Source organism: Tupaia chinensis, unplaced genomic scaffold (assembly GCF_000334495.1).
Source record: "Tupaia chinensis unplaced genomic scaffold, TupChi_1.0 Scaffold000238_1, whole genome shotgun sequence".
Lineage (NCBI taxonomy): Eukaryota > Metazoa > Chordata > Mammalia > Scandentia > Tupaiidae > Tupaia > Tupaia belangeri.
In genome coordinates this window covers 9,359,912-9,373,882 of record NW_006159716.1, presented here as the reverse complement: position 1 = coordinate 9,373,882, position 13,971 = coordinate 9,359,912, and the positions used below count along the sequence as shown (strand labels likewise).

Below are 13,971 nucleotides of genomic sequence, written 5' to 3'. Positions count from 1 at the left end.
CACACATATATATATATATATATATATATAAATTATTGATGATAACATGCATGATTAAGCCACTATGCAGTATATTCTGGATGGGAAATCACATTTTGAATGCTGTGACGATGCTTAGGGAATAAATGTAGATTAATTAATTTTAAAAAAGTTTCAGGGGAAAAAAATTTGTTCTAAGAATGCATGTTCTTCATAATATTCTCTATAACATATAAGGATGAAATGTTTTAATAAAGTATAGTTCATCCACACACACGAAAAAGAGTATAAAAATCATGCTCACTTTGGCAGCACATATACTGTGATTGGAATGATACAGAGAAGATTAGCATGGATGACATGCAAATTCATGGAGTGTTCCATATTTAAAACAAAAAAGAGTATAGAAATCATCAGGGCCTCAAAGCAGACTTTAACCTACTTTAAAAACCATTTTTCTGGGACCAGCAGTTGGTGTAATGGCTATGTTGCTGGACTCCCATGTAGTCGACCGTGAATCGAGTCCCGGACCCAGTGGCTTAAACTCACAATGGGTGCATGTGCGTGTGTGCCCAAGATCCCGAGAGGAGAATGGAGAAGGGATTGCGGCGTGGCCATCCCCCCTGGGGGGGGATTTCTCGCTTTCTGTCTCTCTGTCTCTCTCTGTCTTTCTGATAAACTCACGCGCCCTATAGCGAAAACCTCTCCAAAAAAAACACGTAGTTTCAAAGCTTTCTACAATTTGCAGACAGATGTGGTAGGAAGAAAAAAAAACTCAACTTCACAGGGGTTTTGAAAACTTTTTGACTTGAGGCACAGAGAGTGAGGAGGAAACAAATCTTTTTCATAAGTCAACATGCGACCAAAGTTTTATCTTTCTGAGTATTAAGGTGAAGCATGTTCATTGTGTGAAAAGAACTAAAAACTCATACATAATTACCATCATCTAAACCACTGTCAACATTTTGGTGCAGTCTATATATTTTTCACACAAAATTTGGTTAATGTTGAGTAAATTATTTTGTATCATGCATTTCAGAGTTTGAGTTTGGGGAACCAATATATGGCATAACGGTTATGTTGCTGGACTCCCACGTAGTCCGCTGTGGTTCAAATCCTGGACTTGGCAGCTTAAAACTCATGCTGAGTAGGTGTGTGTGCATGCCCAAGATCCTGTGGGGAATGGGGGAGAAAGGATTGCAGCGTGGCCATCCCCCCTGGGGAATGATTTCTCATTTTCTGTCTGTCTCTCTCTGTCTCTCTAGGAAACGCACGTGCCCTATAGCAAAACCAAAACTCTCAGAGTTTGAGTTGGTTCTCTTGGTAACTAGTTGGGATCCAAGCCAGGATGTTGTAGTAATGATTCTGATGAAGGCTTTGCATCAAGCTATTCAGTTTTTCAAGAAAGAAGGAATTTATTCACAGTTTAATAGCTGTAAAAACTCATGGTTATAGTAATTCAATGATCCATTCATCAGAATGGATTCCCTGGGGCCAGCAGGTGGCATGCTGGTTAGGGTGCTGGACTCTCACATGGCTGACCATGGTTCAAGTCCTGGACTTGGTAGCTTGAAAATCATACCAGGTTGTGTGTGTGTGTGTGTGTGTGTGTATGCCTCAAATCCCAAAGGGGGACTTGAGAAGGGGATGCAGTGTGGCCTTCCCTTCTTGGGGGATGATTTCTCTCTTCCCTCTCACTGTCTCTCTCTCACGCACCCTACGGCAAAAATCTTTTTTTTAAAAAAGTGAAAATAAAAGAGCGCTACCTACTTACCACTACCTGTCAGTGAATTCTGACAACTTTTGTTTGGAATTTTAAAATTCTGCTCCTCCTAGCTGTAAAGAAAACATATTACTACTTAAGTAAATTAGTAAGTGACCCTTGCAAATAGAGGAAATGAGGGTCCCTGACAGGGCTCTATCTGTACGGTAATTCAGGACACATTGATGACAGCCAATAACGGACACATTGTGCCTCTGAGTGCAAGGTGACTGGACTCACACGCAAGAGGAAGAAAGCGGCACGTCCTCATACAAGGGGCTCCTTGCTGAACACCAGCTTACAACTCGACTTTCAGACCTGCCTCCCGGTGTTGGGAACGAAGACTTGTGTGGCAGCCTTGGGGTGAGTGAGCTGACCAGAGTACAGAACAGGCCTTCTGTCGACGGTGCGGGAATGCACAGGGAGTTTCCAAACCTGCGTCGTAACAGGGGTCTGGCACCTGAAGTCTAGTTTGGTTGTTTTTCACTGAATCCTTAGTTATAAAACTTACTTTATCATTTAAGCAATACAAAGAAGATTAAGGAGAATGATAAAACGGCAACCGTAACTAATGTGTCTCGAGTACTGACTTTAAGTCCAAGCCCATTGTCACGTTGTCATAGCAAGATAACATATTACCTTATGTAACTCCCCACCCTGTAATACAGGCAGGGCTATCTTACAGAAGAGGGGCTGGAGACAACCCAAGTGCAATGCGCCCCACAGATGCCCCACAGGTGCAATTCTTGACCCGGCTGATCAGTTCTACTTACGTTTGGCAGTCCGTAGAAAAAGTGGCGCACCTTCACCATCAGGAGCAGCATCAGCCCTGCGCCTACCAGAGATGCAAACTGAGGAGACAGAGCCGGTTGGAGAGAAGCCATCAGGAATGTACGGGTCTCTGTCTGCAGCCAAGGCCTTCTGCTTGGCGAGAAGCATATCATTTTTTTCTTAAAAGGAGTGGGGTTCAGAATAAGTGCATTTTTGCTGAACTGGCATTTTTCTAGTCTTACCAAAATGCTAATACACATACTGGGACCAGCATATGGCATAATGGTTACGTTGCTGGACTTCTAATACATGGCTGACTATGGTTCAAGTCCTGGACCCGGCAGCTTGAAACTCATGTCGGGCGCATAAGCGTGCGTGCCCAGAATCCTGAGAGGAGAATGGAGGAGACAGGATTGTGTCATGGCCATTCCCTCGGGGGGGGGGGCAATTTCTCACTTTCTGTCTCTCCATCTCTCTCTGGCGAGCACATGCACCCTATAGCATAAACAATCTCTCTTAAAAAAATGCTAAACATATACTAGGTGCTCAGTAAAAACTTGTTGAATAAATGTGTGAATGCACTCTGAAAAGTTCCAGATGTCCTGAGTATCAGAATCCTTATTGCCAGGGACCAACAGATGGCATAATGGTTATGTCGCTGGACTCCCACGTAGTCAACCGTGTTTTGAGTCCCAGAGCTGGTGGCTTAAAACTCATGCCGGGCGTGGTGAAAAAATAATACCAACGTAATATAATCACTTATAAATGTAGGTGAAAAACTCACGCCGGGCGTGTGTACGTATGTGCCCAAAATACTGAGAGGAGAATGGAGAAGGGATTGAGGCATGGCCTTCTCTGGAGCAATGATTTCTTGCTTTCTGTCTCTCTGTCTTTCTGGCCAGTGCACATGCTCTATAGCAAAAATTGCTCTCTAAAAAAAAAAATCCTATTGCCCCGGCTCTCATGCTATGAATCTGAAGTCTCCTGTGCATCTCCTAATTCTAACCTCTCCTTGCACAATTTAGAAAAGCCTTTGGAGACTCCTCACTGATAGCCCTAAAATCCCCACTGTACACACAAATAACCCAGCCCTCACTCTTCTTATTCAGAGCTCCGATACCTTCCCTTCTAACAACTCCAGTGGTACTTCATCTTTAAAAATGATAGGGTCCAGCAGGTGGTGGACTTCTATGGGGTCTATCGTAGTTCGAGTCCCAGACCCAGCAGCATGAAAATCATGCTGGGCATGTGTGCGTGCATGCCCAGAATTCTGAGAGGAGAATGGATGAGATGAAATTGCAGCATGGCCATCCCCCCCTAGAGGGTGACTTCTCACTTTCTGTCTCTCTGGAGAGCACAGGTACCCTATGGCAAAAAATCTCTTTCCAAAAAAACTCCAAAAAACAACGATGATAATCACGTCCCCTTTCCTGCTTCAGTTTCCCCTTGCTTCAATCTAAAAGAGCTACAGATGTGAGCGAGTGCTATAGGTGGCAGCCATGGCTCCCATACCTGCTTGGTGGACTACTGTGGGCAAATTCGCACCTGGCGAATAAAGGCGGAAGAGTAAAAAATATAGTTCCCTTCATATAACCCTAAGGCTCTCTGGACAGTCTTGAATTTATATAATCTATCAATACATTTACATTTTTTTTTGGAGAGATTTTCACTGTAGGGTGCGTGCGCTCGCCAGACAGACAGAGAGAGACATAGAGACAGAAAGCGAGAAATCACCCCCCCAGGGGGGATGGCCACGCCGCAATCCCTTCTCCTCCATTCTTCTCTCGGGATCTTGGGCACGCACGCACACGCGCCCGGTGTGAGTTTTAAGCCACCGGGTCCGGGACATGAACCGCGGTCGACTACGTGGGAGTCCAGTGACATAGCCATTACGCTAACTGCTGGTTCCCAATACATTTACATTTTTAAAAGTCCCTAATAGAAACAAGAATATGAAACAAGACTCATCCTCCAGTATGATGGAGAGTTTGGGGTGGGAGTTATAGAAAAGCTGTAACTATTGAAACAAATCAAATAATGGCATGGACAAGCAAGAACTGAGGGAGGCCTTCGGATCTAATCCATTAAGCAACAGTTCCTAAATTCCAATCTAAACCAGCAACAATTCCCTAGTTTTAAAAAAATTATCCGAGGATTGGGACCAGCAGATAGTGTCATGGGTACGTCACTAGACTCCCCATGGAGTTGACCGTGGTTTGAGTCCCAGACCTGGTGGCTTGAAACTCACACTGGGCACATGTGCGTGCATGCCCAAAGTCTCCAGAGGAGAATGGAGGAGAAGGGATTGAGGTGTGGCCATCCTCCCTGGGGATCATTTCTCACTTTCTGTTTCTCTGTCTCTCTCACAAGCACACACACCCTATAGCGAAAATTTCTCTCTCAAAAAAAAAAAAAAAAAAGAGAAAAAAATTACCAGAGGATGTGTGTGCTTACCAGAGAGAGCCTTAGAGAAGCAGAGAAGAAAGAGCGAGAGGAAGAAAGACCACTCCCCCAGAGGGGTGTGGTCATGCTCAATCCCTTCTCCACCTCTCCATCCTGCTGGGATTAAAGGCATGCATTTACAAATACCCGACATGTTTTTCAAGCCACCAGAGCTGAGATGTATTTTTTTTTTTTTAAGAATTATTGATTTAATTTAACTAACTTAATGATTCTTCTTCAATTTGATGGGAGAGAGAGTGAGAAAGCAAGCAAGCTGCCAGGTCCAGGACTCGAATCATGGTTGGCCATGTGGGAGTCCAGTGCCTTAACCACCACAGCACCTGCTGGCTCCCAGAGCTGAGATTTCAAACACAGATGGCCATGTGGGATCTGGATTCCTTAACCATGAGGCTGTGACCGGCCCTCTGAGTTTCCTCTTCATTTTTTTATGTGGGGGGGAAAACCCTTCTCACTGCGTTCCCACTCACTCCTCATTACTATTTGCCATGGAAAAGTGTCATGGAAAAGAACAGCAATTCAAACAGCCATCCTACTTTCTTCCTTCCCCACCCCGGCTGGGGCACGGCTGACAGGAGAGGCAGACGTGAGAGCAGCGCAGGAGGAAGGAAAGGGGTCGTTGTGGCTGACACTCAGGGAGCTCGGACGGCCAGCAGTTCACACGCTGTGGGACAGAAGCCCTCTGGCCTCAGGAGGCCCTCTGGCCTGCCTGTTGCTGCACTGAATCTAGGGCTCCAGCTTCAGTTAGTCTTTGCCGGCGCAATAGAGAAAAAACAGAACAAAACAAAGCAAAACTAATTTGTGCAGAAAAATATACCCCACCTTTTCTTTCTTACCACTTCTTTTCTCAAAAAATTCTTCTGATTATTTCTAAGGAAACAGAGATGAGCAGACACCAGAATAAACTGTATAAAGCCTAGATTTATGCGAGTCTACACCAGGCACTGAATCTAATTAAATCAGCAGCTCAGAGAGGGTTGGGAGTCCTGCTAAGAACTGTGTGTCCCTTGGGGAGCCGGCAGGTGGCGTGGTGGTTAAGGCGCTGGACTCTCACATGGTCGACCACAGATCGAGTCTGTACCTGGAGACTTGCTTTCCCACTTTCCTTCTCTCTCTGTCTTTCTCTCTCTCTCTCTCTGTCCCGCTCTGGTCAAATTAAAAGAAAGAGAAAAAGAAAGAAAATAAAGTCCAATAAAATAATTCTTTAAAAATAGTTAAAAAAAAGAATTGTGTGTCCCGCACAGCTGCATGTTTAGAGTGGGCTTTGGAATCAGAAGCCGGTGCTCAGGGTTCTGGGCCTCGGGATGAGGCTCCCCCCCCCTATCACAGCCTGGCCAGAGTCTAAAGACAGCAAGTGCCCTAGACCTTGACATCTCCTAAACATCCCTCTGCTTGCTGCCTCTCCAGGCTTTCTTTTCTTTTTGTTTTTCAATAAAGTTTATCTCTTTCTTGAGAGTTAGAGACAGAGAGGGAGAGGGAGAGAGAGAGGGAGAGAGAGAAAGCACCTGCAGTGGGGTCCACATTGCGTTCCCCACCCCCGTCCAGCTTTCCCAGCCAGCCAGGATCTTGGACATAACCTGGGAAACCTAACTCACGATTGCACGTGGATCCAGCTTCGCTCAGGCCGTGCATGACTGCTGCCCCGAGCCCTCCCAGGCTTTGAGTGTGAACAAGGACTGACTCTGCCTTCTCCCCTGGGATTCCCATGGCCACTATCGACACGCGTACCCCCAGAAACCCACTGGTCCATACGCGTGGGCTCCATGACGGAAGGAGGTAGACTGCTGACACCTGGCTGGCACTAGGGTCCTGGGATAGAAGCTATGATTTATTGTTATATTTTTTAATGAGGAAGAGGAACAGAGAGAGAGAAAAATATTTTTGACAGGATCTTGCCACATCGTGGTCCTCCTTGCCAGCCTCCCCGTTGGCTAGGACCGCAGGCATGCACTGGCTATTTAGGATGGTCCAGGAACTAAACCTGAGCCTCCCCTGCAGCCCCAGCCTCTCGCGGCTGCACTCTACCATGTGCGCCGCCACTGCCGGGCCAGAAGCTTCTGAGTATCTCGTAGGTAATAGGCATGTGACGGACGCTATTCATATCTAATTTCATTCTCCCCATTTTACAGATGATGACTGGAGTCTGGGAAAGCAAAAGCGATACACCCAAGGCCACACACATCTCGGAAGCCAGAGTCAGTCATCTGACTCCAAAAGCTGGGCTCTCTACCCTGTTCCATTGGCTTCCTCCAAAAATACAACAATCTCTTTTATAATAGCTCATTTTTAAAGCAATTCTGAGAGCCTGAGGACAGGAGGAGAAGCTGGGAACAAAAAAGGAGCCTGATCATGGACAGCACTGAAGTACAGTGTCAAAAATGAGTGAGCAGAGGAGCCGGCAGGTGGCGTGATGGTTAAGGGTGCTGGATTCTCACATGGCCAACCCTGGTTCGAGTCCCAGACCTGGCGGCTGGCTTTCTCACTTTCTGTCTCTCTCTCACTCTGTCCCTCTCTGGTCAATTTAAATAAATAAATAAAGAGGGACCAGCAGTTAGCATAATGGCTATGTCGCTGAACTCCCATCTAGTCAATCACAGTTTGAGTCCTGGACCCGGTGGCTTAAACTCACACCGGGTGCGTGTGCGTGCGTGCCCAAGATCCCGAGAGGAGAATGGAGGAGAAGGGATTGTGGCGTGGCCATCCTCCCTGGGGGTGATTTCTCGCTCTCTGTCTCTCTCTGTCTTGCTGAAGAGCGTACGCACCCTATAGCAAAAGCCTCTCTAAAAAGAAAGAAAGAAAGAAGAGAAAGAAAGAAAGAAAGAAAGAAAGAAAGAAAGAAAGAAAGAAAGAAAGAAAAATTAAAAGAAAGAGAAATGAGTGAGCAGAAAGATGGGGTGGGGGACGCTCCAGCTGGCTACAGGCCTAGGACTTCTCATCTCCGTGCCACGGGCCAGGCCTGCCTACAACTCAGGCCAAATGTGTGAGCAGAAGGGCCAATAGGTTTTGCTGCAGCCAGTGGAGGGCACTGTGTTCTAGACAGGGAAGAACTGAAGTAAAACCCAGACACGTACACGTAGTTTGTACTTACGCCAGATAAATAATAAAAATAGGGCCAGACTGTGGCCTGGTGGCTCAAGGTGTCTAGATCCCTCATGACCAACTGCACAGTTCAAGTCCTGGACCTGACACGCTTAGGAAAAACATGCTGGGCACGTGTGTGTGCGCGCCCAAAATCTTGAAAGGAGAGAGAAGTGGAAAAGAGACTGGTGTGACCATGCCGTATCGAAGGAGCTTTCTCACTTTCCTCTTTCTGTCTTTCTTTGAGTGCATGTGGTTTCTGGTACAATTTAAAAAGTGAAAAATAAAAATACGTGGCCAGCAGGCAGTGTGGTTAAAACGCCAGACTCCTACATGGCCGACTGCAGTTCAAGTCCCAGAACTGGTGACTTGCTTTCTCACGTTTCCTCTCTGATTATCTCTCTCTGGTGAGTGCACATTCCCTATAGCAAAATAAAATAATAATAATAACCAAGAAACGAAATTAAATAAATAATTCTTAAAAAAAAAAAAACAAAAAAAACGACCTGCCTCAGTGGCAGGGGGGCTGCCCTGCCTCAGTGGCAGGTCCCTTTTGAGAGGGTCAGAGCCAGCCCCAACCTACTTCTCTTTCCAGGAGTTAGGAGTAACTTTGAAGAAGTGGGGATATTCTCAGGAAGAGCGACTCTGAAGTCCCCAGAAAGAAGGGGGTGAGTGTGGGGTGTGAGTGCTGTCGGATGAAGAAGTCTGAATGAGTCTCGGGGGCTTTTCCAGCCTAGACTGGAAATGCACAGTGGACCCTGGGCAGCTCCCGTGTGTGGGGCCAGTGGCCGGTGGCATTCCCTGCTTGGGCCAGCCCTTTGCTCCAGGCCTTCCCAGCATCCCTAGGGACAGGCCCACTGTGGAGGGTCCCCACACTGCAGTGAGGGGCCACTGGTGGGGAGTATGCCACGCAGGGAAACAGCAGCTGTAGAAGACAGGGGCAGCGTCTCCGGCTGCGCTGAGGCCCGCACTTTCCCTCCCTGTTTCTGGCTCTCTCTGCTGAGCACCTGTGCCCTGGGCAAAATTTTAAAAAAGAAAAAGAATCTCTGCCTGCATTTACACAGAATTTGCCTGTAGAGTGTTCTTCACCATCATCCTCTCTTGCCCTCTGCCCCTCTCCCCTAAACGTTTCGTTTACTCATTCAGGAGACCTAGAGAGAGCCTGACCTAGATCATTTGCTCTGTGTAAAAGTAGAATGACAGAAATCCCCAGCTCTCCTAGACGAAGAGCTGATTCCCTATGAAGAAAACTCTGGGACCAGCAGTTGGCGTAATGGCTATGTCGCTGGACTCCCATGAAGCCGACTGCGGTTTGCATCCTGGACCCGGTGGCTTAAACTCACGCAGGGCACGTGTGCGTGCATGCCCAAGATCCCGAGAGGAGAATGGAGAAGGGATTGCAGCATGGCCATCCCCCCTGGGGGGTGATTTCTCACTTTCTGTCTCTCTGTCTCTCCGTCTGTCTGGCAAGTGCACACGCCCTATAGCAAAAACCTCTCCAAAAAAAATGAAAACTCGTTGGAGGCTAGCAGCTAGTGTGGTAGCTAAGGTGCTGGATCCCACATGCCCGACCACAGTTCCAGTCCTGGACTTGGCGGCTTGAAAGTCGCGCTGGGCATGTGTGTGTGCGTGCCCCAAATCCTGAGAGAATGGAGAAGAAGGATTGCAGCGTGGCCATCTTCCCTAGGGGGATGATTTCTCACTTTCCCTCCTTTCCCTCTCTCCATCTCTCTCTCTCTCTAGCAAAAACTGAAAAAAAAAAAAAAAAAAAGGAGAAAAGAGAGCCCCTTGCACGCCCTTTGAGGACGTCAGGAAAATAGCTGGTTTGCTGCCTGGGTGGGCAGAGTTGCATCGGCGCTTTCATAGACGAGGCATGAGAGTGCATCTTCACATAGGAAAGAACAGCGAATAGATGGTGGGACGCTTACTCGAAACATCGATAGCCTTCAGTCACATTACATACAAGTTTTGTTTTGTGGACTAATATAGAGAAACCTCTCATGTTTCTATAGAAAGAGATGTTAAAGTTTTACATCGACAAAGAGCTTTGAAGAAAAACCTAAGCATAAATGAAGGCAAATGTAGAATCCAAATTCCATGAGGTCTTCCCCAGCAAACATAACATTAAAACAGCAAGATTAAACCCGTACAGTCCCTCTCTGGGAATAGCGATATGAACAGACAGAAACATCCTATGTATTAGAAATCAAATTCTACTTCAACACACCTGTTGTCTTCCTCCAGATTTGTCCTGGATGATCGTCCGGGCAACAGCACCAGTAAACACACAAGCTCTGAAAAATGAACTGACGACGTTGCAAAGGCCGATGGCTATTAAGTCCTGTCAAGAAATGGTAGGCATCGTGGGCACCCTCTGAGGAATGCTGATTTGATTTCTGAGCTAAATGTGTGCTGCTTTCTTTTCTTTCCTTGGACGTGAACATGGGATTTTTTTTAATATCACTTCAACTAATAGGATTGAAATTATGTTAGAAATCAGCAAAGGATGACACGTCTGATTTTTTAGATGAAACTGAATCTTCATTTTAGCTGGTGATCATAAAGAATGGACTTCTTTTTTAAGAGAGATTTTTACTATTGGGTATGTGCACACGCCAGAGACACAAGAGAGAGACAGAAAGCAAGAAATCACTCCACAGGGGGGATGGCCATGCCACAGTCCTTTCCCCTTCACTCTCCTTTTGGGATTTTGGGCATACACACACACACACACACACACACGCACACGCACACTTGGCTTAAGTCTCAAGCCCTCATGTCCAGGACTCAAACCATGGTTGACTATGTGGGAGTCCAGCGACATAACCATTATACCATCTGCTGGCCCTGAACTTTTTTTTTTTTTAAAGAATTATTTATTTACGTATTATTATTGTTTTTAAATTTGCTACATAACATGTGCACTCACCAGAGACAGAGAGAGAAAAAAAGAGGGAAAGCAAGAAAGCAAGCCACCAGGTATAGGACTTGAACTGTAGTTGGCCATGTGGGAGTCCAGCGCCTAAGCCACCACACCACCTGTGGGCCCAGGAAAGGACTTTTGCAAGGAGAGAAAATGAGACTCTTGCTCATTTGATTCTCTTTCATATGATCACCAGGACTTAGAATGACAGGGAACGGTACAGGGTTGGTCTTCTCTCTTCCTTTGACAACCTCTCATTTCCATATTTTCTTCTCAAGTTCTAGAAAAAGGGCCAAACTCACAGTATTTTGAGTTTTCTATAAAAAATAAAAACAAAAGCAAAAGATAAAGACTATATTTAGGAGACCAACTTAATTGCATTAGTAGCCTGGTTTTAGATGATATTCCACAGTATTTCCTATTGTGTCAGTATGTGGTAGATTGCATTTATTTTTAAAGAATTATTTACTTTATTTATGATGATTATTCTAAAATTTGACCAAAGAGAGACAGAGAGAGAAAAGGAAAGTAAGAAAGCAAGCTGCCAAGTCCAGGACTTGAACCACAGTCAGCCCTGTGGGAGTCCAGCACCTTAACCACCACACCACCTGCTGGCCCCATGATTGACTTCTAAGGACGTGGCGCCAATTAAGATAAAATGAAGAGGAATTCTGTGAGTTGAACAATGTAACACCATGTGTTCCTTTCTTGCCTCTGTACCACGTGTGTTCTAAGAGAGCAATATTCATGTTAATTCCAGTGACTTCAAAGGTAAGGACCCCTCACCTCCCCAAATCCTTTCATGATTAAAGTCCAAATTATAGTCCAGGCGACTCTCTGGTTAGAGATTTCAGAGTTCATGGTGGCAGGAGGCTCAGCCCAGAGAGCAAGCATTTAAGGGCCGGAGGAAGTAATGGTCCTCTTACCTGGTTGGAATTGACATTGTAGTTATGGAGAGCGGCGATCTTCTTGCCCAGAAATATGAGCAGAAAGGAGCTCACCAAAGACAAGGAGATGGCTTGAAAGACAACCTCAGGCAGAATGCTGAAATCTGGTGTTGTGGGGAACAGAAAGCTGGAGGGGAAGAGCTTAAGAGCGGAATTATTCCTGGTGAGCGAGTTCCTTATTGGCACCCTCCCCGAGCATACGTTTCTTACTGGGTAGGCCCAACCTCTTCCTGCCTCCCACCACCTCTTTTTTATTTTTTAACCGTTAATTATTGGGGGCCAGCAGATGGTGTGGTGGTTAAGGTGCTGGACTCCCACATGGCCAAGCATGGTTCGAGTCCTGGACCTAGTTGCTTGCTTTCTCACTTTCTCTCTCTCTGGTCAAATTAAAATAACAATAATTAATAAAATGAAATAAGTGATGCCTAAAAATAATTATTTAATTTTTATTTATCACTATTATTATTTTTACAAATTGGTTACAGGGCATGTATGCTCACTAGAGAGAGACAGAGATAGAGACTGAGAATGAGAAAGTAAGCCACCAGGTCTGGGATGCGAACCACGGTTGGCCACATGGGAGTCCAGCACTCTAATTACCACGCCACCTACTGGCCCCCACCACCTCTTTTTAATAACACAATAAGAGATGGAACAACCAAGGAGCAGCCTGGCAAATCTGCCAGTAAATCAAGCCAAGTTACAACAGGCATTAGGAGAATATGCTCAGGTGTGTTCTAGTTTGAGGTTTCTGCAGTGTGGCAGTGGCAATGCACAGGACGGTCAACGCCTCCCAGAGTCAGGACCTGCTCAAGACCACACCAGCAGGGTAACCACAGGCAGAGGTCACACCTGGGAAGTTCTAGACCTAACAGCTCGATGAATTCCCTTCTACTCACACTTCAATCCTTCATCATTTCAGTCATGTTTCTTTATGTAAATCATTTCAAATTCTTTTCATTAAAGAACGATTTATTTAACTTTATTTATTTATTTATTTTAATTTGACCAGAAAGGGACAAAGTGTGTGTGAGAGAGAGGGAGAGAGAAAGTGAAAAAGCAAGTCTCCATATCCCAGACTTGAACCGTGGTCGGCCATGTGGGAGCCCAGCGCCCTCAACCACCGTGCCACCTGCCGGCCCCAATCACTTTCAAATGCTACCCACAACATCCCTCTTATAGTTTTGAGGCCACCAGAATGTTGAGACTTGCTCGTTTTGCTGACAATTGTGGTCGTCTACTAGTTGAATATATTCTACTCCTACTAAGATCGTATCCGATAAAACGTTGCTGAACACATACACACCATGACCAAAACCTCTTTCTGGGTGTATCTCCCTCCCTTTTGTTAAGGAGGAGACTCTACTGGCTTAATACAACCGACTTTGTCAGTGTTAGCGTCAAACAGCTGCGTGAACCACGGAGGAACGTACTGATTCTCCCAGGAACGCAGGCTCGTTTACGCCTGAATCGGGTTAGTCATTTTACTGTTGCCCAGGGGGTCTGTGAAGTCAGCTGCAGTGTGGTTAGTTGTAGGCTGCAGTTTCTTAGGGGTCAGAGATGATGTTTTGGGTTCCCTTTAACCATCATAGAACCAATCATAAATGTTTGGTATTTTATTTTATTTTTAAAAAAATATTTATTGGGGACAGTAGTGAGTATTGTGGTTATAAGGCACTGGGCTCCCATGTGGTAGAGTTCCATGTGTGGACTCTTCTGTGTTAGAGTCCTAGACCCGGCAGCTTGAAACTCAGGCCAAGCACATGTGTGTGCGTGCCCAAGATCCTGAGAGGAGAATAGAATAGAAGGGATGGCTGTGTGACCATCCTCCGTAGGGGGTGAGTTTTCACCTTCTTCTGTCTGTCTCTCATAAGGGCACACTCCCTATTGCAAAAATTTCTTAAAAAATAAAATTTATTTATTTAATTTATTATTGTTATTTTAAATTTGCTATAAGACCCATGTGATTACCAGGGAGAGACAGAGGGAAAGTGAGAAAGCAAGCCACTAGGTCTGGGACTTGAACCATGGTTGGCCATGTGGGAGTCCGG

The 13,971-nt window shown here is 45.8% G+C and overlaps 1 protein-coding gene and 1 pseudogene across 1 annotated transcript in view; one reads left to right on the top strand and one right to left on the bottom strand.

The window, feature by feature from the left end:
- Positions 1-13,971, bottom strand: part of SLC26A8 (solute carrier family 26 member 8) — a gene marked incomplete at its 3' end in the record, with an annotated part of 96,856 nt that overhangs the window by 11,356 nt on the left and 71,529 nt on the right. Inside the window, exons 9-11 of the mRNA XM_006148676.1 lie at positions 11,900-12,047; positions 10,278-10,391; positions 2,515-2,592 (exon numbers count right to left, since the gene is read on the bottom strand). Of these exons, the coding sequence (XP_006148738.1) occupies positions 2,515-2,592; positions 10,278-10,391; positions 11,900-12,047 (340 nt within the window). The remainder of the gene's footprint in view (positions 1-2,514; positions 2,593-10,277; positions 10,392-11,899; positions 12,048-13,971) is intronic.
- LOC114007823 (uncharacterized) lies at positions 276-369 on the top strand (annotated as a pseudogene).